We start from the raw sequence: 23,406 nt of genomic DNA, 5'->3' as shown, positions 1-23,406 counted from the left end.
GATGGCGGGTTGCTATTGGTTGGTTCGGTTGGGCCGTTGGATGGCCTGAAAGGGCGCCAAAAGAGCCAAAATAACCCAAAAAACCACAAATAAAAACCCCAAAAAATATCCTAAATAGACCAAAAAATAACCCAAATAGAGACCCCAAAATAACCCAAAAATAACCCAAAGAGACCCCAAAATCGGAGCCTTTTCCATCCTTTATTTCGGGACATTTTGGACCCCCCAAAATCCCCCAGGAACCCTCAAATTCCAAACCCCAAATTCCAGGGGATTTCCCCCAAAATCCCCTCAGGAACCCCCAGATTCCAACCCCAAATTCCAACCCCAAATTCCCGGGGATTTCCCCCAAAATCTCCTCAGGAACCCCCAAATTCCAACCCAAAATTCCCGGGGATTTCCCCCAAAATTCCCCAAATCCCAAAGCCCCAAATTCCCAGGGATTTTCCCCAAAATCCCCCCAGGGCACAGCAGGCAATAAATAAAAGGCATTTTTGGGAATTCCCCAAAATCCCCATAAAGTGCCAGGTTCGGTTTTTGGATTTTTTTTTTTTTTTGTGGAATTCCCTTTTTTTTTGGTTTATTTTTTGGGAAAAGGCCTCAAAATCCTGGTGGGGGAGGAAGGAGGTCCAGCCCCTCCCCCCACCCTCCAAAAGAAAAAAAAAAACAAAAAAAGAAATTTTTTTTAATCCCCAACCCCAAATTTTTGGGGAGAGCAGTGGGAATAAGGCAAAACTTCCAGAAATTCCCAAATTCCCCCTCTTTCACCCCAAAATCGCCGTCCCCAGAGCCTCGTTCACAGTTCTTGGTGGGAAAAAAATCCAGAATTTTGGGAGGAAATCCGGAATTTTGGGGGATTCGTGTCCGGAATTGGGCTCCCATTGAATTTTGGGGGTTTTTCCTTAATTTTCATGGAATTTTTTTGGGTGTTCTCCACCTATTCCATGGATTTTTTGGGTTTTTTTTCCAACATTCTGTGGATTTTTTTGGGTTTTTTCCCACATTCCATGGATTTTTTGGGTTGTTTTTTTTCACCCATTCCATGGAATTTTCCCCCTATATTCCGTTGATCTTTTTGGGATTTCCCCCCAATTCCATGGATATTTTTGGGATTTTCCCCCTGTCCATTCCATGGATTTTTGGGGGATTTCCTCCCCGATTCCAAGGATTTTTTTTGAGATGTTTCTCCCCCAGTTCCATGGGACTTTTTGCCCGCCATTCCATGGATTTTTTTGGGATGTTTCCCCCCTAATTCCATGGAATTTTGGGGGGTGTTTCCCCCCCATTATATGGGATTTTTTTCCCCTCCATTCCATGGATTTTTTGGGGTGTTTCCCCCCTAATTCCATGGATTTTTGGGGGTGTTTCCCCCCCATTATAGGGGATTTTTTCCCCCTCCATTCCATGGATTTCTTGGGCCGTTTCCCCCGTCCATTCCATGGATTTTTTGGGCCGTTTCCCCCCCGATTCCATGGATTTTTTGGGCCGTTTCCCCCCATTATATGGGATTTTTTTCCCCTCCATTCCATGAATTTTTGGGGGTGTTTCCCCCCCATTATATGGGATTTTTTGCCCGCCATTCCATGGATTTTTTGGGCCGTTTCCCCCATCCATTCCATGGATTTTTTGGGCCGTTTCCCCCTAAGTCCATGGATTTTTGGGGGTGTTTCCCCCCCATTATATGGAATTTTTTCCCCCTCCATTCCATGGATTTTTTGGGGTGTTTTGCCCCATCCCATGGGATTTTTTGCCCGCCATTCCATGGATTTCTTGGGCCGTTTCTCCCATCCATTCCATGGATTTTTTGGGCCGTTTCCCCCCCGATTCCATGGATTTTTGGGAATTCCCCTCAGCAGAGGCTGAAGACCGAGGCCGCCTGGGCCCGGTATTTCTCCCGGAAGCGGCGCAGGACGGGGACGAGGTTGGGGAAGGCCGGGCGGAACGAGGCCTCGGCCTCCCAGCACAGCTGCAGCACCCGGAACACCTGGGAAAAGCGGGAATTCCCTGGGAATTCCGGGAATTCTGGGGGGATTCCTGGGAATTCTGGGGGAATCTCGGGGAAATCTGTGGGAATCATTTCACTTCTCCCTCTCCATTTCCCTTCTTCCCTCCCCATTTTCCTTCTTCCCTTCCCATTTTCCCTCTTCCCTCCCCATTTTCCTTCTTCCCTCCCCATTTTCCTTCTCCCCTCCCCATTTTCCTTCTTCCTTCCCCATTTTCCATCTCCCCTCCCCATTTTCCTTCTCCCCTCCCCATTTTCCTTCTTCCTTCCCCATTTTCCATCTCCCCTCCCCATTTTCCCTCTTCCCTCCCCATTTTCCCTCTTCCCTCCCCATTTTCCTTTCTCCCTTCCCATTTATCCCCCTTTTCCCCACTTTCCTCGTCCCTCTCTCCCTTTTTCTCTTTCCCTTCCCATTTTCCCCCATTTGTTCCATTTTACCCCCATTTTCCCCATTTTCCTTCCATTTTTATCCCGTTTTCCCTATTTCACCCCCTCTTTTCCCCATTTGCCCCCATTTCCCCCCATTTTCCCCATTTCCACCCGTTTCTCTCCATTTTCCCCATTTTCCTCCATTTTCTCCCTGCTTTTCCCCATTCCCCCCATTTTTCCCCATTCTCCACATTTCCCCTAATTTTCTCCATTTTTCCCCATTTTCTCCCCACTTTTCCCCATTTTTTCCAAAATTCTCCCCCATTTTCCCCATTCCCCCCCATTTTCCCCATTTCCCCCCCATTTTCCCCATTCCCCCCCATTTTCCCCATTTTCCTTCCATTTTTATCCCGTTTTCCCACATTTTCCCCCATTTCCCCCCTCTTTTCCCCAATTTCCCCCATTTTCCCCCCATTTTTCCCAATTTCCCTCCCATTTTCCCCCATTTCCCCCCATTTTTCCCCATTTCCCCCCCATTTTTCCCCAATTTCCCCCACTTTCCCCCCATTTTTCCCAATTTCCCTCCCATTTTCCCCCATTTCCCCCCATTTTCCCCCATTTCCCCCATTTTCCCCTCATTTCCCCCCCATTTTTCCCAATTTCCCCCATTTTCCCTCCATTTTTCCCAATTTCCCTCCCATTTTCCCCCCAGTTTTCCCTATTTTTCCCCATTTTCCCCCCATTTTTCCCCAATTTCCCCCATTTCCCCCCCATTTTTCCCACTTTCCCTCCCATTTTCCCCCATTTCCCCCCATTTTTCCCCATTTTCCCCCCGTTTTTCCCCGTTTCCCACCTCGCAGGGACAATCCCTGGGCATGGGGAGCCTCTTTCCCCTCTCCAGGAGCTCGATCAGCCTCAGCACCGTCATCTGCCCCTGCGTGGCCCCGATCATCTCCAGGAACTTCTGTGCCAAAAAAAAAACCAAAACACCCAAAAACCATGAGAAAAACCCCGATTTCAACCCAAAAAGCCCCAAATTCTCCCAGGACTCACGGCTGGGGGGCTGCTCCCGGGGTCGCAGCGGGTCAGGAGCTCGTAGAGGGTCACCCCAAAAGACCAAACATCCGAGGCATAATAAAATTTACATTCCTTGAGGCACTCTGGGGCGTACCTGGAATTACAGATCTGATAGTAAAATTGCTTTAAAATATGGGGATTTAGGGTTAAAAGGAAAATTAAGCTTAATAGGCCCTGAAAAAAAAAAAAATTCTCTGGGTACATGAAGGAAAAAAGGGAGGGAAGGCACTGCAGGATATCCACAGGAATTCCCAGCTGGAATTACTGATAATAAAAGGGTTTTAAAATCATGGGAATTTAGGGTTAAAAGGAAAATTAAGCTTAGTAGGACCTGAAAAAATAAAATAAATAAATACCCTGGGTACATGTAGGTGCTAGAGCTGCACCTGTGTAGCTAGTAGATAATAAATTATATAATTGTTAGATGTGATGATTGTTTAGCAATTAAATATAATTACTGTTTAATCGTAAGAATAATCATGAGAAACTGTGGTCAGGGGCTTGAGAAAGATCACGAGAAACTCGGATTGAATAAAGTCAATGTATACAATAGAACAATGTAAGTTTAATAATTAATATGTAAGTTAAAACAATATAAGTTTAATAATTAATATGTAAGTTATATAAGGACAGAATATAAATTTGGAATTTGGCTCGAAAGCCGTGTCAGAGTCAGATTTGGGTCCGGACCCCTGATTCCCAAATCAGGAATCAATAAAAGCATCTGCATAAAATTATATCCTGTGATTATTTGTGTTTCTGAACGCTGGTTATACCCTAGGGAAAAGCCAATGTATACAATAAAAAAATATAAGTTGAATAATTAATATGTAAGCTATATAATGGTAAAATATAAAATATGTTCAGCTCGAAAGCCGTGTGGGAGTCAGATTTGGGTCTTCACCCCTGACTCCCAGAGCTCTCAATAAAACATAGAATTATATCCCGTGATTATTTGTGCTCCTGAACGCTGACAGATCCGGGATTTTGGGATTTTGGGTTCCCAAATTCCCAAATTCTCACCAGAAGACGGGGCTGTCGCCGTCCTCCCGCACCCGGTAATACTCATGGCCCTCGGGGACGGCCTTGGCCAGCCCAAAATCTCCAATTTTCACCACGTGTTCGTTCTCCAGCAGCACGTTCCGGGCGGCCAGGTCCCGGTGGATGTAGTGCAGGGAGTGCAGGTAGGCCATGCCCTGGGAAAAACGGGGGAAAAATGGGAAAAAATGGGGAAAAAACGGGGAAAAATGGGGAAAAAATGGGGAAAAAACGGGGAAAAATGGGGAAAAATGGGGAAAAAACGGGAAAAAAACAGGAAAAAATGGGGAAAAAACGGGGGAAAAATTAGATTTGGGGGGGATTCCTGAAGGTTGGAAGCAGTTTTGGGGGGGTTTGAGGCATTTCTGGGGGAGCTGTGAGGTGTTTTCGGGGGTTTTTGTGGGAATCTACCCCATTTTTGGAATTCATCCCCATTTTAGGATTCAGCCTCATTTCCAAAGGGTCCACCCCCAAAATTTGGGAATTCAGCCACATTTTGGGAATTCAGCCTCATTTCCAAAGTATACACTCCCATACTTTGGGAATTCAGCCACATTTTGGGAATTCAGCCCCATTTTGGGAATTCAGTCTCATTTCCAAAGGATCCACTCCCGTATTTTGGGAATTCAGCCACATTTTGGGAATTCAGTCCCATTTTGGGAATTCAGCCCCATTTCCAAACGTTCCCACCCCATTTTTTTGCCAATTCAGCCGGATTTTGTGGCTGTAACCCCCATTTTTTGATTCTTCCAACCCCATTTTTTTTGGGACTCATCCCATTTTTTTGGGATCCAGCCCCATTCCGGGCTTACCTCGCAGATCTGCTGGGCAAAGAGCAGGAGGTGGGACAGGCTCAGGGGGTGCTTGGGCAGGAATTCCCGGAGGCTTCCCAGCGGGACGTATTCCATGATCAGCTGCACCACCTTGTCCCCTGCAACAGACAGGTGGGAATGTGGGGACCACCCCTGAGAACCCCCAAATTCCTGCCAGGACAGCGATTCCTGGCCAAAAAAAAAAAAAAAAAGTGGGAATTGGGTTTTTTTTTTTAAGCTCTCCATGGCTGATCCACTGGAAAATCCCAGGGGTTTTCCCCTCACCCTGCTCGCTGCAGCAGCCCTTGTACTTGACAATGTTCTCATGGTACAGGGTCTTCAGGATTTGGATTTCCCTCTTCCAGGAGCTCAGGAGTTGGGGGCTGCTCCCAGATTTTAGGGATTTCACCGCCACCATCTCCCCGGTGCCATCGTTGGTGGGGTCGTAGCAGCACAGGCTCACCTTCCCAAAGTGGCCCTGGAGAAGGAAAAATTTTCAGGATGTGGTGGGGAAAGGCTTTGGGGCTTCCCTGTGCTGGGAGGATCCAGAAGGGGTCAACAAAGTTCAGAAATGGAGGGGAAAATCAGCAGGGGAAACAGGTTAAAATGTGAAAATAAGGATTAAAAGGTGGAATTTTGGTCCAGCCAGGGAAATCCGCCAGGAGAGGAGGTTGAAGAGTGGAATTTCAGATGTAGAGAGGGAAAGGAACATTCCCAGCTTGCCCAGAAGTCACTGACCTCCCCCAGCTCCCGGATTTTCTTCAGGTAGCGCTTCTGGAAGACGGTGGGATCGGACACCGGGCAGTCGGGGTTCACCGACGTGACGTCCACGAGGTCTGCGAGGGACCGCGGGTTTTCCTGGCTTCCCTTTTCCTCCTTTTCCCCCAGGATTTTCCCAGGAATTTTTCCCTTTTTTCTGCCCCTCACAGAGTGGCTGCAGCCGGCTCAGCTCCCTCACGCCCCTTTCCTCCACAGAATCCCAGGATTTTTCTCGGTTCCCCAATCCAGGACCCTCACCCCCGTTCCCCCTCAGGATTTTTCCCCTTTCCCCTTGGGATTCTTCCCATTTCCCCTCAGGATTTTTTCCCCTTTCCCCTCGGGATTTTTCCCCTTTCCCCTCAGGATTTTCTCCCCTTTCCCCTCAGGATTTTTTCCCTGTTCCCCCAGGATTTTTCCCCGTTCCCCCTCAGGATTTTTCCCCTTTCCCCGTGGGATTCTTCCCCTTTCCCCTCATGATTTTTTCTCCTTTCCCCTCAGGATTTTTTCCTCTTTCCCCTCAGGATTTGTTCCCCTTTCCCCTCAGGATTATTTCCCTTTCCTCTTGGGATTTTTTCCTCTTTCCCCTTGGGATTTTTCCCCTTTCCCCTCAGGATTTTTCCCCTTTCCCCTCAGGATTTGTTCCCCTTTCCCCTCAGGATTTTTCCCCTTTCCCCTCAGGATTTTTCCTCTTTCCCCTCATGATTTTTTCTCCTTTCCCCTCAGGACTTTTCCCCCTTTCCCCTCAGGATTTTTCCCCTTTCCCCTCAGGATTTTTTCCCTGTTCCCCCCAGGATTTTCTCCCCTTTCCCCTCAGGACTTTTTCCCTTTTCCCCCCGGGATTTTTCCCCTTTCCCCTCAGGATTTTTCCCCTTTCCCCTCAGGATTTGTTCCCCTTTCCCCTCAGGATTTTTCCCCTTTCCCCTCAGGATTTTTCCCCTTTCCCCTCATGATTTTTTCCCCTTTCCCCTCAGGATTTTTACCCTTTCCCCTCAGGATTTTTACCCTTTCCCCTCAGGATTTTTTCCTCTTTCCCCTTGGGATTTTTCCCCTTTCCCCTCAGGATTTTTTCCCCGTACCCCCAGGATTTTTCCCCGTTCCCCCTCAGGATTTGTTCCCCTTTCCCCCAAGGATTTTTTCTCCGTTCCCCCTCAGGATTTTTTCCTCTTTCCCCTCAGGAGTTTTCCTCTTTCCCCTCAGGATTTTTCCCCTTTCCCCTCAGGATTTTTTCCCCGTACCCCCAGGATTTTTCCCCGTTCTCCCTCAGGATTTTTCCCCTTTCCCCCCAGGATTTTTTCCCTCAGGATTTGTTCCCCTTTCCCCCAAGGATTTTTTCTCCGTTCCCCTCAGGATTTTTTTCCCCATCCCCACAGGATTTTTCCCCGTTCCCTCACGGTGCGGCTGCAGCCGGGTCAGCTCCCTGAGCACGGTGCGGAACGACGGCCGCTCCACCGCGGTGTAGTTGAGGCACCGGGAGATCAGCGAGGCCAATTCGCGGCAGGACGGCTCCGGCAGCCGGTGCCTCTTCTCGTAGAATCGCTCCTTCTGCAGAAAATCCCAAAAGATTCCAAATCCAGCCCCCAAATCCAGCCCAAACTCCAAATACCACCCCCAAACTCCAAATCTGCCCCCAAATCCAGCCCAAATTTAAAATACCACCCCCAAACCCAGCCCAAACTCCAAATCCAAGCCCCAAACTCCAAATCCCACCCCCAAACTCCAGCCCAAACTCCAAATCTGCCCCCTAAATCCAGCCCAAATCCAAAATCCAGCCCCAAATCCAGCCCAAATTCAAAATCCAACCCCCAAATCCAGCCCAAACTCCAAATCCAAGCCCCAAACTCCAAATCACACCCCCAAACTCCAAACTTGCCCCCCAAATCCAGCCCAAACTCCAAATTCCAATCCCAAATCTGCCCCCTAAATCCAGCCCCAATTCAAAATCCACCCCCAAATCCAGACCAAATTCAAAATCCAACCCCCAAATACAGCCCAAACTCCAAATCCAACCCCCAAACTCCAAATCTGCCCCCCAAATCCAGCCCAAACTCTAAATCCCACCCCCAAATCCAGCCCAAACTCCAAACCTGCCCCCCAAATCCAGCCCAAACTCCAAATCCACCCCCCAAACCCAGCCCAAACTCCAAATCTCACCCCCAAACCCCAAACCCCACCCCAAAACCCATCCCAACACCCCGAAACCAGCAGGAATCACCTCGGAGGGGGTTCTCTCCCTCAGCGGCACCTCGGCGTCGAAGCAGATTTCCAGCAGCGTCGTCCCAAAGCTCCACTTGTCCGAGGCCGGGCTGAGGTTCCCCACGTCCCGCACACATTCCGGGGCGATCCAGGGAATCCTGTCCACGCGCTCTGAGGGGCACATCCCGCCCCGAAAGTATTGTAATTATTTCTTTCGTTTATTTATTAATTAATAATAAATTAATTAATGAAGGAAGAAATACTTGAAGGAAAAAAAGGGAGGGAAGGCACTGCGGGATATCCACGGGAATTCCCAGATGGAATTACTGAGAGTAAAAGGGTTTTAAAAAGTTAAAAGGAAAATTAATTAATTTATTATGAATTAATAAATAATGAAAAGAAGTGTGTTCGGGGTGTTGTTACATGTAAAACGTTAAAGGTGAAGGGCACCTTTAATTTAGATATGAATTTATATAAATTTATATATAAATTAAATATATATACAAATATAACAATATAGTAATATATAATATTATGATTTTCTGATATTTATATATATTTTTGATATATATACATATATAAAAATTTATATAAAAATTAAATGTATATAAAGTGTATATTATAATATATAATATAGTCCTATTTATAGATATTTTATATATAAATGTATTTGTATATAAATACAATACATATTTATACATTATATATAATGTATATTATATATATTTATATATAAATGTAATCCATTTTTATATATAACATATATTTATATATAAATTGTATATTTATATATAATTGTAATATATATTTTATATATAACATATATATTTATATATAAATGTAATATATATACATAGTGTAATATTATATATTATTATATTATATTAATATAATGTTATATATTAAATATAATAATATAATAAACAAATACATAATATATAATGTATATATTAATTTAAACTAATTTAGAATATTAAATACTGTGTAAAATACAGAATATCAATTAGAAAAATAAGGGATATGAAAGGCATAAAATACAGGATGTTACAGATAGAAAATTCTGCATTTTAAAGGGACAAAATACGGGATTTACAAGGGGGACAGCTGATGGTAAAAGCACCCCAGGCATCCCATCACCCCTGACAGCAGCTTGGGGACCAAACCATATGGAATTCCCGTATTAAAACCCCAAATATTGGGAAAATTCCTGTTGGAAAATTGCGAGCACCCTATGAAAAGAGCTCTGGCCACAAGCTGTGGGAATCTTTGGGGAAAAGGTGGAAAAATAATCTGGATTTTTTCCCTGTTCCCCTCGGGATTTTTCCCCATTCCCCCCAGGATTTTTCCCCATTCCCCCCAGGGATTTTTCCTCATTCCCCCCAGGGATTTTTCCCCGTTCCCCCCAGGGATTTTTCCCCATTCCCTCCAGGGATTTTTCCCCGTTCCCCCCAGGGATTTTTCCCCATTCCCCCCAGGATTTTTCCCCATTCCCTCCAGGGATTTTTCCCCGTTCCCCCCCGGGATTTTTCCCCGTTCCCCCCGGGATTTTTCCCCATTCCCCCCAGGATTTTTTCCCCATTCCCTCCAGGGATTTTTCCCCGTTCTCCCCAGGGATTTTTCCCCGTTCTCCCCAGGGATTTTTCCCCGTTCCCCCAGGATTTTTCCCCATTCCCCCCAGGATTTTTCCCCATCTTCCCCAGGATTTTTCCCCGTTCCCCCCGGGATTTTTCCCCGTTCCCCCCGGGATTTTTCCTCATTCCCCCCAGGATTTTTCCCCATTCCCTCCAGGGATTTTTCCCCGTTCCCCCCGGGATTTTTCCCCCCGGATTTTTCCCCCGGGAATCCGGTACCTTCCCGGGAGAGCACGGCGAAGCTGAGCCCGGGGTCGCTGAGCTTCACGAAGGGCAGGGATCCCTCCTCCAGCCCCTTCCTGGCCAGCAGGATGTTCTTGGCACACACATTCCCGTGCACCAGGTTCTTGTCCTCCTGGGAAAACGAAAAAAAATTATTGGGAAATTAAAAAAAAAATGTTTAAAAATCAATTATTTTTTATTTATTGTCAATACTTTACTGTTTTCTTATAATAAATTACTTCCCAATAATGAATTTACCCATAATAATTATATGGGAAATAATAATAATAATAATAATAATAATAATAATAATAATAATAACATTAAAATTCCCATAATAATTTTCCCCATAATAAAGTTCCCGTATTCATTTTCCCAACTGCAAATATCCCAACAGATCCCAAATAATAAGTGAATACTGGAAAACAATCCCAGAAAAAAATAAAACATTGGGAAAAATCCCAGCAACTCCACAGGGCAAGGTGAAGCCTCTGGATAATAAAACAAAAATCTGGAATTCCTGGCTGGAATTTTCTTGGGCTTTTGCTCCGAGATCAACCCAAAACAGGGAATAAAAAGGATAAAAGGGATTTTCCAGCCCTGTTCCCAAAGCCCTGCTCAGAATCCCATCCTCATCCCTGGCTTTTCCCAGCTCCAAAATGAATCCATGGAGGATTGGAATTCCTGGAAAAGCAGAGAGGGATCAAAAATGGGCTGCAGGAAGGGCAGAATGACCCTAAAAATGGGATTATCCCCTAGGAAAAAAGGGAGGGAAGGAACTGTGGGATATCCATGGGAATTCCCGATAGTAAAAAGGTTTTAAAATCATGGGGATTTAGGGTTAAAAGGAAAATAAAGCTTATTAGGCCCTGAAAAAAAAAATAAATACCCTGGGTAAATGAAGGAAAAAAGGGAGGGAAGGCAGTGAGGGATATCCATGGGAATTCCCAGCTGGAATTCCTGATAATGAAGGGTTTTAAAGCTGAATTCCATTACCAGGTAGCTCAAGGCACTGGCCAGCTGCTTGGCCACGGTGATTTTCCAGCCCACGGAGACCCGGCCCTTCTCCCTGCGGAGCAGCACGTCCAGGGGCCCGTGCTCCACAAACTCCTCCACCAGGATGTCTGCGGGAAAAGCGGGGTGATCCCACGGGAGCGGGGAGCCCACGGGATCGGGGAGCCCACGGGGTGATCCCATGGGATTTGGGATCCCACAGGATTGGGGATCCCACAGGATGATCCCACGGGATGATCCCACGGGATTTGGGGTCCCACAGGATTTGGGATCCCACAGGATGATCCCACGGGAGCGGGGAGCCCACAGGATGATCCCACAGGAGCGGGGAGCCCATGGGATGATCCCACGGGAGCGGGAAGCCCACGGGATGATCCCACGGGATTTGGGATCCCACAGGATGATCCCACGGGATGATCCCACGGGATTTGGGATCCCACAGGATGATCCCACAGGAGCGGGGAGCCCATGGGATGATCCCACGGGATTTGGGGTCCCACAGGATTGGGGATCCCACAGGATGATCCCACGGGAGCGGGGAGCCCACGGGATGATCCCACGGGATTTGGGGTCCCACAGGATTGGGGATCCCACAGGATGATCCCACGGGATGATCCCACGGGATTTGGGATCCCACAGGATGATCCCACAGGATTTGGGATCCCACAGGATTGGGGATCCCACGGGATGATCCCACAGGAGCGGGGAGCCCACGGGAGCGGGGAGACCACGGGGTGATCCCAGGGGAGCGAGGATTCCACAGGATTGGGGATCCCACAGGATGATCCCACGGGAGCGGGGAGCCCACGGGGTGATCCCACGGGATTTGGGATCCCACAGGATTGGGGATCCCACAGGATTGGGGATCCCACGGGATGATCCCACGGGATTTGGGGTCCCACAGGATTGGGGATCCCACAGGATGATCCCACAGGCTCGGGGATCCCACAGGAGCAGGATTTGGGGCACAGCCGCACTCACTCTCGGAGCCGCGCACGCAGACGCCGTGCACGAAGGCCAGGTGGACGTGGGACACCTGGGACATCAGGCTGGCGCTCTCGAAGAACGCCTGTGGGGACAGAGGGGTGGCAGGGGGATCCCGGGAGCCAAATTCCAGCCAAATTCCAGCCCTTGAGGAGCCAAATTCCAGCCCTTGAGGAGCCAAATTCCAGCCCTTGGGGAGCCAAATTCCAGCCCTTGGGGAGCCAAATTCCAGGATCAAAAGCCAGGACAAATTCCAGCCCTCATGGATCCACATTCCAGCCCTTTGGGAGCCAAATTCCAACCCCGGATCCTTATTCCAGCTCTCGGATCCATATTCCAGCCCTTGGATCCATATTCCAGCCCCTGGAACTGAATTCCAGCCCCTGGCGCTGAATTCCAGCCCTCAAATCCACATTCCAACCCTCTGGGCCGTGTTCCAGCCCTTTTGGGGTCACATCCCAGCCCTGGATCCCTCTCCCACCCCATGGATCCCTCTCCCACCCCCTGGATCCCTCTCCCACTCCCTGGATCCCTCTCCCACCCCCTGGATCCCTCTCCCACCCCCTGGATCCCTCTCCCACCCCCTGGATCCCTCTCCCACCCCCTGGATCCCTCTCCCACCCCCTGGATCCCTCTCCCATCCCCTGGATCCCTCTCCCACTCCCTGGGATCCCTCTCCCACCCCCTGGATCCCTCTCCCACCCCTTGGATCCCTCTCCCACTCCCTGGATCCCTCTCCCACTCCCTGGATCCCTCTCCCACCCCCTGGATCCCTCTCCCACCCCCTGGATCCCTCTCCCACCCCCTGGATCCCTCTCCCACCCCCTGGATCCCTCTCCCACCCCCTGGATCCCTCTCCCACCCCCTGGATCCCTCTCCCACTCCCTGGATCCCTCTCCCACCCCCTGGATCCCTCTCCCACCCCCCGGATCCCTCTCCCACCCCCTGGATCCCTCTCCCACCCCCTGGATCCCTCTCCCACCCCCCGGATCCCTCTCCCACCCCCCGGATCCCTCTCCCGCCCCCTGGATCCCTCTCCCACCCCCTGGATCCCTCTCCCACCCCCCGGATCCGTGTTTCCCGCCCCGATCCCGGCTCTCCCGGCCCGGGAAGGGCTCACCAGGGCGATGTCCCTGTGGCTGGGGTCCAGGACTTTGAGCACCACGTGCATCTCCCTCCCGTTGTTGTTCTGCTCCGTGGAAAAATACTCGGCCTCGTCGTCGTTGTTGTTCCCGGAATTCCCGCAGACGCTCAGGACCCCGTCGTAGATGTTGGTCCGGGTGCCCTGGCCCAGGTGGGCTCGCTGGGAAAACGGGGAAAAGCGGGAGCTTCGGACGCTGGGAATTTGGGAATCCTCACCTGGATCCCTCCCCGGATTCCCTCCGCCTCCTAATGTGGGAGAAGGACGCTTCCAAGGGGAATTTTCCATCTCTTTTCCTTGGAAAGGGAAGGGATGAAACAGCAAATCCATCCCGCTGGCTGGCTTTGGGATCCTGGGATCTGGAGGGAATCCCTGGGAGGCTGAGAATCCCAAAAACTCCGAGAGGCTTCATCCACCATTCCAGGAACCCGAGAAGCCAGAGCAGGTTCCTCCACTCCCCCCGGCAAACCCCAGGAACCTGAGCAGGGAAAACCCCCGGAAAGCGGCACCTGGGTGATCTCGTTCTTGCGGATCTGGTGGAAGCTGAGCTGGGTGAGGTTCAGGATCTGCTTCCCGTTATCCTTCTCCTTCCGTGTGATCAGCAGGTCCGAGATCTCTGGGAAAAGAGGGGACGGGCCCCATGAGCTCCCGGATCCACCCGTTCCCGATCCCCGGCACGATCCCCGTCCTACCTCCGGGCTTGGGCGGGCAGCACCTCTTCACCGTGAAGTTCTCCTCGCCGGATTTGAGGGTGCAGCCCTTGAGCACGTCCAGGAGCTCCCGCAGGGAAGGGAATTCCCGATCCCAGCCCTCCAGCACGAAGGAGTCTCCCTTCTTCTGGATGCGGAATTGCCGGAACTTGAAGGCTCCCGGCGTCCCAGGAGCCTGGAAAATCCAGGAGTTGAAGCCACGGGGCTCCCGGGTCATTCCAGAGCTGGCAATTCCCGGGAATTCTGCGCTCCCTACCTGCTGGTGGCCCCTCTTGAGCACGGAGAGGATCATGCGGTTGAAATCCAGGACGCTCCAGCGGAGGATGTAGAGCCCTTCCTCCGGCTCTTCCCGGCGGAGCTTGGCAAAAACAAACTCCTCCCTGGAAAAGGCAGGGAAGGGGCGGGTTGGGATTGGGATGCGAGGAAGGGAAATGGATTGGGATGAGCCGTGAGGAAAGGGAATGGATTGGGATGGAGCAAAGGGAATGGATTGGGATGGGGCAAAGGGAATGGATTGGGATGGAGCAAAGGGAATGGACTGGGATGGGGCAAAGGGAATGGATTGGGATGGGGGAAAGGGAATGGATTGGGATGGGGCAAAGGGAATGGATTGGGATGGGGCAAAGGGAATGGATTGGGATGGAGCAAAGTGAATGGATCGGGATGGGGCAAAGGGAATGGATTGGGATGGAGCAAAGGGAATGGATTGGGATGAGCCCTGAGCAAAGGGAATGGATTGGGATGAGCCGTGAGGAAGGGAAATGGATTGGGATGAGCCGTGAGGAAAGGGAATGGATTGGGATGAGCCCTGAGCAAAGGGATTGGATTGGGATGGAGCAAAGGGAATGGATTGGGATGGGGCAAAGGGAATGGATTGGGATGGGACAAAGGGAATGGATTGGGATGGAGCAAAGGGAATGGATTGGGATGGAGCAAAGGGAATGGATTGGGATGAGCCCTGAGCAAAGGGAATGGATTGGGATGGGGCAAAGGGAATGGATTGGGATGGGGCAAAGGGAATGGATTGGGATGGAGCAAAGGGAATAGACTGGGATGGAGCAAAGGGAATGGATTGGGATGGGGCAAAGGGAATGGATTGGGATGGGGCAAAGGGAATGGATTGGGATGAGCCGTGAGGAAAGGGAATGGATTGGGATGAGCCCTGAGCAAAGGGAATGGATTGGGATGGAGCAAAGGGAATGGATTGGGATGGGACAAAGGGAATGGATTGGGATGGAGCCCTGAGCAAAGGGAATGGATTGGGATGGAGCAAAGGGAATGGATTGGGATGGGGCAAAGGGAATGGATTGGGATGGGGCAAAGGGAATGGATTGGGATGGGGCAAAGGGAATGGATTGGGATGGAGCAAAGGGAATGGATTGGGATGGAGCAAAGGGAATGGATTGGGATGGGACAAAGGGAATGGATTGGGATGGAGCAAAGGGAATGGATTGGGATGAGCCCAAAGCAGATGGAATGGATCGGGATCAGCCCAAAGCAGACGGAACACCACGGGAGCACCCCGAGGACACGGAGCAGCTCCGGGATGACTCCCTGGATCCGGGGGATCCGCAGGGAAGCCGCACTCACTGCATGGGCCCGTGGATGCCGTTGTGGATGCTCAGCAGCAGCCGCGGCGGGGCCACGTCGTGGCACAGGTAATGGCTGGAGTCGGCCGTCAGCCGGAAATATCCGTCCACCAGCGACACCAGGGCCAGGGCGCTGCCGGGGCTGGGCAGCAGCACCTCCTGGGAGGGACAGAGCACGGGGTGAGCACGGGGACCCGGAAAATCCCACGGGAAATCCACGGGAAATCCACGGGAAATCCATGGGAAATGCACGGGGAACCCGGAAAAACCCATGGGAAATCCACGGGAAATCCATGGGAAACGCACGGGGAACCCAGAAAAACCCATGGGAAACCCTAAAACCCCACAGGAAACCCATGGGAAATCCATGGGAAACGCACGGGGAACCCGGAAAATCCCACGGGAAATCCACGGGAAATCCATGGGAAACACACGGGGAACCTGGAAAAACCCATGGGAAACCCACGGGAAACCCTAAAATCCCACGGGAAACGCACGGGAAATCCATGGGAAACGTACAGGGAACCCGGAAAAACCCACGGGAAACCCACGGGAAACCCTAAAACCCCACAGGAAACCCATGGGAAATCCATGGGAAACCCTAAAACCCCACAGGAAACCCATGGGAAATCCATGAGAAACATACAGGGAACCCAGAAAAACCCATGGGAAACCCACGGGAAACCCTGAAACCCCACAGGAAACCCATGGGAAATCCATGGGAAATGCACGGGGAACCCGGAAAAACCCTGCGGGAAACCCACAGGAAATGCACGAGGAACCTGAAAAATCCTGCGGGAAATCCATGGGAAACCCACGGGAAACTTGAAAAATCCCACAGGAAACCCTAAAAAACCCACAGGAAACTCACGGGAAACCCTAAAAATCCTGCAGGAAACTCTAAAAATCCCACAGGAAACCCTAAAAAACCCTTGGGAAACTTGCAGGAAACACTAAAAAACCGATGGGAAACCCATGGGAAGCTCTAAAAAACCCATGGGAAACCCATGGGAAACCCTAAAAAAACCCCGGAAAACCCTAAAAAACCCCAGAAAACCCTAAAAACCAGGAGGAATCCGTGGCCACGCACCAGGCACTCGTTGTCCTGCCGGTGGATGCTGATCCTGGCATCCTTGACCACCACGTGGGTGATTTCCCGAAAATCGCAGAAACGGCGCCAGGGGGGCTCGCTCTGCTCCGGAGCCGCCTCCGGCTCCTTTTTCCGGCTTTTTCTCCCAAAATATCCGCGCTGGGAGAAGCTTTCCGTGCTCTGAGGGGAGCAAAGAGGAGAATTCCAGAATTTTCCGGCCGCTGGGAAGGGTTGGGGGAGTGCCGGGGCAAGATGGAGCACGGGGAAAAGGCACAAGGGGAGAGAAGGGGATGGAGTGGGGTGGGTTTGGGTGGGAAAGTGGGAAAAATGGGAAAAGAAGGCGGGCAAAAGCAAGGAGCACAAAACAAAGAAAAACACGGGATTTGAGATGGGAAAAAGATGGGATTTGGGATGGGAATGGCTCATCCTAAACCAAGGAAAAAGATGGGATTTGGGATGGGAAAAAGATGGGAAAAAGATGGGAAAAAGATGGGATTTGGGATAGGAATGGCTCATCCTAAACCCACCACAAAGCAAGGAAAAAAATGAATGGTTCATTCCAAACCAAGGGAAAAAATGGGATTTGGGATGGGAATGGCTCATCCAAACCCACCACAAACCAAGGGAAAACACGGGATTTGAGATGGGAAAAAGATGGGATTTGGGATGGGGAAAAGACGGGATTTGGGATGGGAATGGCTCATCCCAAAACCACCACAAACCAAGGAACAATACAGGATTTGGGGTGGGAAAAAAACAGGATTTGGGATGGGAATGGCCCATCCCAAACCCACGGAGAAACACAGGATTTCGGATGGGGGTGGCTCATCCCAAATCCACGGAGAAAAACGGGATTTGGGATGGGAATGGCTCATTCCAAAACCACCACAAACCAAGGAACAATACAGGATTTGGGGTGGGAAAAAAACAGGATTTGGGATGGGAATGGCCCATCCCAAACCCACGGAGAAACACAGGATTTGGGATGGGAGTGGCTCATCCCAAACCCACGGAGAAACACAGGATTTGGGATGGGAGTGGCTCATCCCAAACCCACCCCAAACCAAGGAAAAATAAGGGATTTGGGATGGGAAAAAACTGGGATTTGGGGCAGGAATGTCTCATCCCAAACCAAGGACAAAGATGGGATTTGGGATGGGAATGGCTCATCCCAATCCAAGGAAAAAAGCCAGGATTTGGGGTAGGAACCTCTCATCCCAAACCCACCCAAAACCAAGGAAAAAGAGGGGATTTGGGGTCGGAATGGCTCATCCCAAATCCATGGAGAAAAACGGGATTTGGGATGGGAATGGCTCATCCCAAACCCACCCAAAACCAAGGAAAAAGACGGGATTTTGGGCAGGAACGGCTCATCCCAAACCAAGGGAAAAAACAGGATTTGGGGCAGGAACGGCTCATCCCAAACCAAGGAAAAAAACAGGATTTGGGGCAGGAACGGCTCATCCCAAACCAAGGGAAAAAACAGGATTTGTGGCAGGAACAGCTCATCCCAAACCAAGGAAAAAACAGGATTTGGGGCAGGAACATCTCATCCCAACCCACCCAAAACCAAGTAAAAAGACAGGATTTGGGATGGGAATGGCTCATCCCAAACCCACGGAGAAACACAGGGTTTGGGATGGGAGTGGCTCATCCCAAACCCACCCAAAACCAAGGAAAAAGCCGGGATTTGGGGCAGGAACGGCTCATCCCAAACCAAGGACAAAGATGGGATTTGGGATGGGAATGGCTCATCCCAAACCAAGGAAAAAGGTGGGATTTGGGGTAGGAACGGCTCATCCCAAACCAAGGAAAAAAACAGGATTTGGGGCAGGAACATCTCATCCCAACCCACCCCATCCCAACCCACCTCTCCGGCCACCGGCCTCCACTGGATGCCGCCGGTGCCGGTGACCAGGACGTGGTGAGTGACCGGCCGATCCCTCGGCGGCTCCGGCTCCGCGCGGCTCCCGGCGGCTCCGGGCGGCCCCGTCTCGCCCTCGGCCGCCGTTTCCAGGGAAATCACCGGGAAAACCTCGCTGCCGAAGCGGGGAGCCAGCTGCTCCAGCGTGGCCAGGTACTTGTACATCACGTCCCGCTCCGTCAGGCCGCCGGCGGCCACCGTGTGCCGCTGGAAACGCCGCAGGAAGCGGCGGAAGACGTTCTTCATCCGGAACCGGGTCAGGAAATTGTTCTGCTGGATCTGGCGGCGGAAGGAGCGCGGGATGCAGTCCTTGAAGCTGCCAAAAAAAAAAAGGGTGTGTGGGGGGAATTGTCGGGAAGAGGTGCAGGAAGAGCTTGGGATGCAACGGAAAAATTGCAAAAAAATGAGTCTAAAAAACCGGCGGAAAATGAGGAAAAAGCCCTTTGGAAAAGCAGAAATTTTACCTGTATTTCCTGGCCACTTCCTCCAGGGAAATGCCCTTTTTTAGGGCAATGTGGGAGAGGTGGAGCACAGCCATCCCCAAGCTCTCGTTCTTGAATTTCTGGATTTCCGTCTCGCTCTGGAAATCCTTCAGGGAGGCGACGTCGTTGATGAATTCGAATTTTCCCTGTTAAATGTGAAATAACCACAGCTAAAACTCAGCCCTGAGGCGATTTCCACAAGGATTTTCCCTTTTTTTTTTTTTTTTTCTCATTTAAAAGGTGGAACCATGAATAAAAATCCCTTAAAAAGGGAAAATTATCCCGTGGAATTCTGGAATCCCACCCAGCTCCAACCCCAGCAGGATAAAAACCTTTCCAAAGGGAAAACTCAGGGCGGGGTTTTATCCTTAAAGAAACCCCTGGGGATGGAAAAGTGAGGAAAATCATCCAATTTTTCCCCCAGATCCTACCCCGTTACCTGCTCAAACAGGTACTCGAAGGAGGATCTGTCCAGCAAAGCTCCTCCGGGAGGTTTTTCCTCGGGAGAATCCCCCGCCCGCGGAACGTTCCGGAAAACCGCCGGCTCCTTGTCGTTCATCCCGTGCCAATTCCGGAAATAAAACCTGGAACGGGGAGAGAGGAGGAGGAGAGGGGTTGGCCTCGTGCTGGGAGTCACGTTTTGGGCTCAAATCAGTGAATTTGGGGTTTTTTTAAGGAATAAAATTTATTGGAATGGTTGGAGAACCGTCCACGTGCTTTAAAAAAATTGGGATTTGAGCACAGGGAATGAATCCCAGCTGGGAATGAAGGACAGCAGCCTCTTCCTGCCTCCAGAATGGGATCATTTAAAGATTTTCCCAAATTTTTTTTTTTCCCATGGACTCGCTGCTGATCCCAAAAACCTCTGGGAGGGACGCTGGGGAGGAATATCGGGAATAAACAAATGGATTTTTACATGCTGACGGAGAAGCCAAGCCCAGCGTTCCCCTCCTTTGGGTGGGAGCGGTTTTTCCAAGGAAATCTGGGATTTCCAAGGAAAATTCCAAGGGAAAAAATGGGATTTGGGGCGAAAAAACAGGATTTGGGGCAAATAAAAAAGGGAATTGGGGCAAAAAAATGGGATTTGGGGCAAAAAAAGGGCAAAAAATTTGGGGTTTTTATCAGTTTTTCCCAGGAAAATTTGGTTGTTTTTTTACCAGTTTATCCTGGGAAAATTTGGTTGTTTTTTTTACTTTATTTTCCAAGGGATTTCCTTGGAAAACCTCATCCGAAGCTCACCTCATCCTGAAGATCAGGTTGACGTTGGTGTCCTGCCCGATGTGGAACTGGTGGTTGGGCGGGAGCCAGAGACGGCTCTGGGGGTCGTAGAGGGCGAAGAGGCTGTAGCAGAGCGGGGTAATTCCTGCCAGGAATGGGAAAAAAGGCTGGGAGCAGGGGTTTGTGCCCGAAAAATGAAATTACAGGGGGATTGTTACCAAAAAACTGAAATTACAGGAGCTTTGTTACCAAAAAATTGAAATTCCAGGGGCTTTGTTACCAAAAAACTGAAATTACAGGAGCTTTGTTCCCTGGGAATTCCTGGTGTTTTCCCTGGGAATTCCTGGTGTTTTCTTTGGTGTTCCCTGGCAATTCCCGGTGTTTCTTTTCCCCGGGAATCCCTCCCCACCCCGAATCCCGGGAATTCCCCGTGTTTTCTTTGGGAATTCCTGGTGTTTTCTTCGGGAATCCCTGGCGTTCCCTGGTGTTTTGCCTGGTGTTTTCCCTGGCAATTCCTGGTGTTCCCTGGGAATTCCTGGTGTTTCTTTTCCCTGGCAATTCCGGGTGTTTTCCTTGGGAATTCCCAGTGTGTTCCATGGTGTTTACCCTGGTGTTTTCCCTGGGAATTCCTGGTGTTTTCCCTGGCGTTTTCTTTGGGAATTCCTGGTGTTTTCCCTGGTGTTTTCCCTGGCAATTCCTGGTGTTTCTTTCCCCAGGAATCCCCAGGTGTTTTCTTTGGAAATTCCTGGTGTGTTCCCTGGTGTTTTCCTTGGGAATTCCTGGTGTTTTCCCTGGCGTTTTCTTCGGGAATTCCTGGTGTTTTCCCTGGTGTTTTCCCTGGCAATTCCTGGTGTTTCTTTCCCCAGGAATCCCCAGGTGTTTTCTTTGGAAATTCCTGGTGTGTTCCCTGGTGTTTTCCCTGGGAATTCCTGGTGTGTTCCCTGGTGTTTTCCCTGGGAATTCCTGGTGTGTTCCCTGGTGTTTTCCCTGGGAATTCCTGGCGTTTTCCCGGGTGTTTTCCTCGGGAATTCCTGGTGTTCCCTGGTAATTCCCGGTGTTTCTTTTCCCTGGCAATTTCCGATGTTTTCCTTGGCATTCCCAGGGAATTCCAGGTGTTTTCTTTGGGAATTCCTGGTGTTTTCCCTGGCAATTCCCGGTGTTTCTTTTCCCTGGCAATTCCCGGTGCTTTCCCCGGTGTTTCCCCCGTGAATTCCCGGTGTTTTCCCCGGTGTTTTCCCTGTGAATTCCCGGTGTTTTCCCTGTGAATTCCCGGTGTTTTCCCCGTGAATTCCCGGTGTTTTCCCCGTGAATCCCCGGTGTTTTCCCCATGAATTCCCGGTGTTTTCCCCGTGAATTCCCGGTGTTTTCCCCGTGAATTCCCGGTGTTTTCCCCGTGAATTCCCGGTGTTTTCCCCGTGAATTCCCGGTGTTTTCCCCGTGAATTCCCGGTGTTTTCCCCGTGAATTCCCAGTGTTTTCCCCGGTGTTTTCCCCGTGAATTCCCGGTGTTTTGCCCGTGAATCCCCGGTGTTTTCCCCGTGAATTCCCGGTGTTTTCCCCGTGGATTCCCGGTGTTCCTCTCCCGGCAGCGCGGCGCTCACCGATGCCGCGGGCCAGCTCGATGCAGATCTCCTCGGCGCTGCGGCTGCCGCCGCCGTAGACGCGGCACCGCTGCCGCTCCTCGTCGCCGCTCCAGTGCAGCAGCACCTTCAGCCCCGAGCCGGCCGGGAACGCGCAGCCTTCGGCCTCGGCCGCCGCGCCGCGCCGGCACAGCGGCATCGCAGCACCTGCCGGGCGAGAAACGGGGTTTGGGGCGAAAAAACGGGATTTGGGGCAAAAAAAATGGGATTTGGGACAAAAAAAAATGGGATTTGGAGCGAGAAAAACGGAATTTGGGGCAAAAAAATGGGATTTGGGGTGAAAAAAATGGGATTTGGGGCGAAAAAACGGGATTTGGGGCAAAAAAAATGGGATTTGGGGCGAGAAAAACGGAATTTGGGGCAAAAAAATGGGATTTGGGGCAAAAAAACGGAATTTGGGGCAAAAAAATGGGGTTTGGGGCAAAAAAAATGGGATTTGGGGAGAAAAAAACGGGATTTGGGGCGAAAAAACGGGATTTGGGGCAAAAAATATGGGATTTGGGGCAAAAAAACGGGACTTGGGGCGAAAAAAAATGGGCTTTGGGGCGAAAAAACGGGATTTGGGCCCAAAAACGGCAAAAAATGTGAGGTTTTTTTCAGTTTTTCCCAGGAAAATTTGGTTCCTTTTTTGCCAGTTTATCCCGGGAAAATTTGGCTTTTTTATCAATTTATTCCAGGAAAATTTGGGTTTTTTACCAGTTTAACCCAGGAAAATTTGGGTTTTTTATCAGTTTAACCCAGGAAAATTTGGGGTTTTTACCACTTCATCCCAGGAAAATTTGGCGCCATTTTCCTCAGTTTATCCCAGGAAAATTTAAAATCTGGCGCCTTTGTCACCAGTTTATCCTGGGAACATTTGGCTTATTTATCAATTTATTACACGAAAATTTGGCTTCTTAATCAGTTTTTCCCAAGAAAATTTGGCTTTTTTACCAGTTTATCCCAAGAAAATTTGGCGCTTTTTTTACCAGTTTCAGGGTGGATTTTGACCCCTTTCAGGGTGAATTTTTGACCCATTTTCGGATGAATTTTTGCCCCCTTTCAGTGTGAATTTTAGACCCACTTTCGGGTAGATTTTGACCCATTTTCGGGTAGATTTTGACCCATTTTCGGGTGGATTTTGACCCATTTCAGTCCCTCACAGGAGACTCCCCCCCCCCACCCTCGGTTGGTACCGTCCCTTGCCCCCCTCTCCCCCCGCCCGCCCCGCTTGGTACCGACCCCCGGCCATTCACAGCCTCGGTTCCGGGCCCACCCCCGGTTGGCACCGCCCCTCCCGGTAGGAACCGAGCCTCTCCCCCCTCCCGGTTGGTACCAACCCCCCGTTATCCCCGCGGTAGCCGCCGGTCCGTGGGTCGGTACCGGCTCCCCCCCCTCCCGGTCCCCCCCATTGGTACCGGCCCGGCCCGGCCGCCGCTCCGGCTCCCTCCGCCCCGCAGAGCCGCCGCTTCCCATTGGCCCGGAGAGACGCGCGCTGCCATTGGCCGGCGCTAGGCCACGCCCACGCTTCGC

General features: G+C 50.6%; 1 protein-coding gene across 3 annotated transcripts; it reads right to left on the bottom strand.

The window, feature by feature from the left end:
* Positions 1-182: 182 nt before the first annotated feature.
* On the bottom strand, positions 183-23,406 carry TYK2 (tyrosine kinase 2). 3 transcript variants are annotated; one of them, XM_041711787.2, is made up of 24 exons: positions 23,292-23,406; positions 21,856-22,041; positions 20,277-20,400; positions 19,477-19,621; positions 19,020-19,183; positions 18,502-18,871; positions 16,632-16,811; positions 15,543-15,700; positions 14,209-14,332; positions 13,935-14,127; positions 13,752-13,858; positions 13,222-13,404; positions 12,099-12,186; positions 11,100-11,227; positions 10,101-10,236; positions 8,270-8,421; positions 7,449-7,599; positions 6,037-6,134; positions 5,584-5,776; positions 5,299-5,417; positions 4,472-4,644; positions 3,425-3,542; positions 3,225-3,335; positions 183-1,984 (listed from the first exon to the last, which is right to left on the bottom strand). In XM_041711787.2, exons 1-24 carry the CDS (start codon positions 23,347-23,349, stop codon positions 1,850-1,852), a joined length of 3,594 nt encoding a protein of 1,197 aa, XP_041567721.2. In that variant the 5' UTR covers positions 23,350-23,406; the 3' UTR covers positions 183-1,849. The 3 variants fall into 3 exon arrangements, 2 of the variants coding, with proteins under 2 accessions (XP_041567721.2, XP_072776094.1); XM_072919993.1 differs by having other exon boundaries at positions 3,225-3,332; XR_012052291.1 differs by lacking the exon at positions 183-1,984 and having other exon boundaries at positions 3,322-3,335; positions 5,299-5,487.

Source organism: Taeniopygia guttata, chromosome 30 (genome assembly GCF_048771995.1).
Source record: "Taeniopygia guttata chromosome 30, bTaeGut7.mat, whole genome shotgun sequence".
In the NCBI taxonomy this organism is placed as follows: domain Eukaryota; kingdom Metazoa; phylum Chordata; class Aves; order Passeriformes; family Estrildidae; genus Taeniopygia; species Taeniopygia guttata.
Note: the sequence above shows the minus strand (reverse complement) of the source record. Positions and strands in the feature narration are given on the sequence as shown.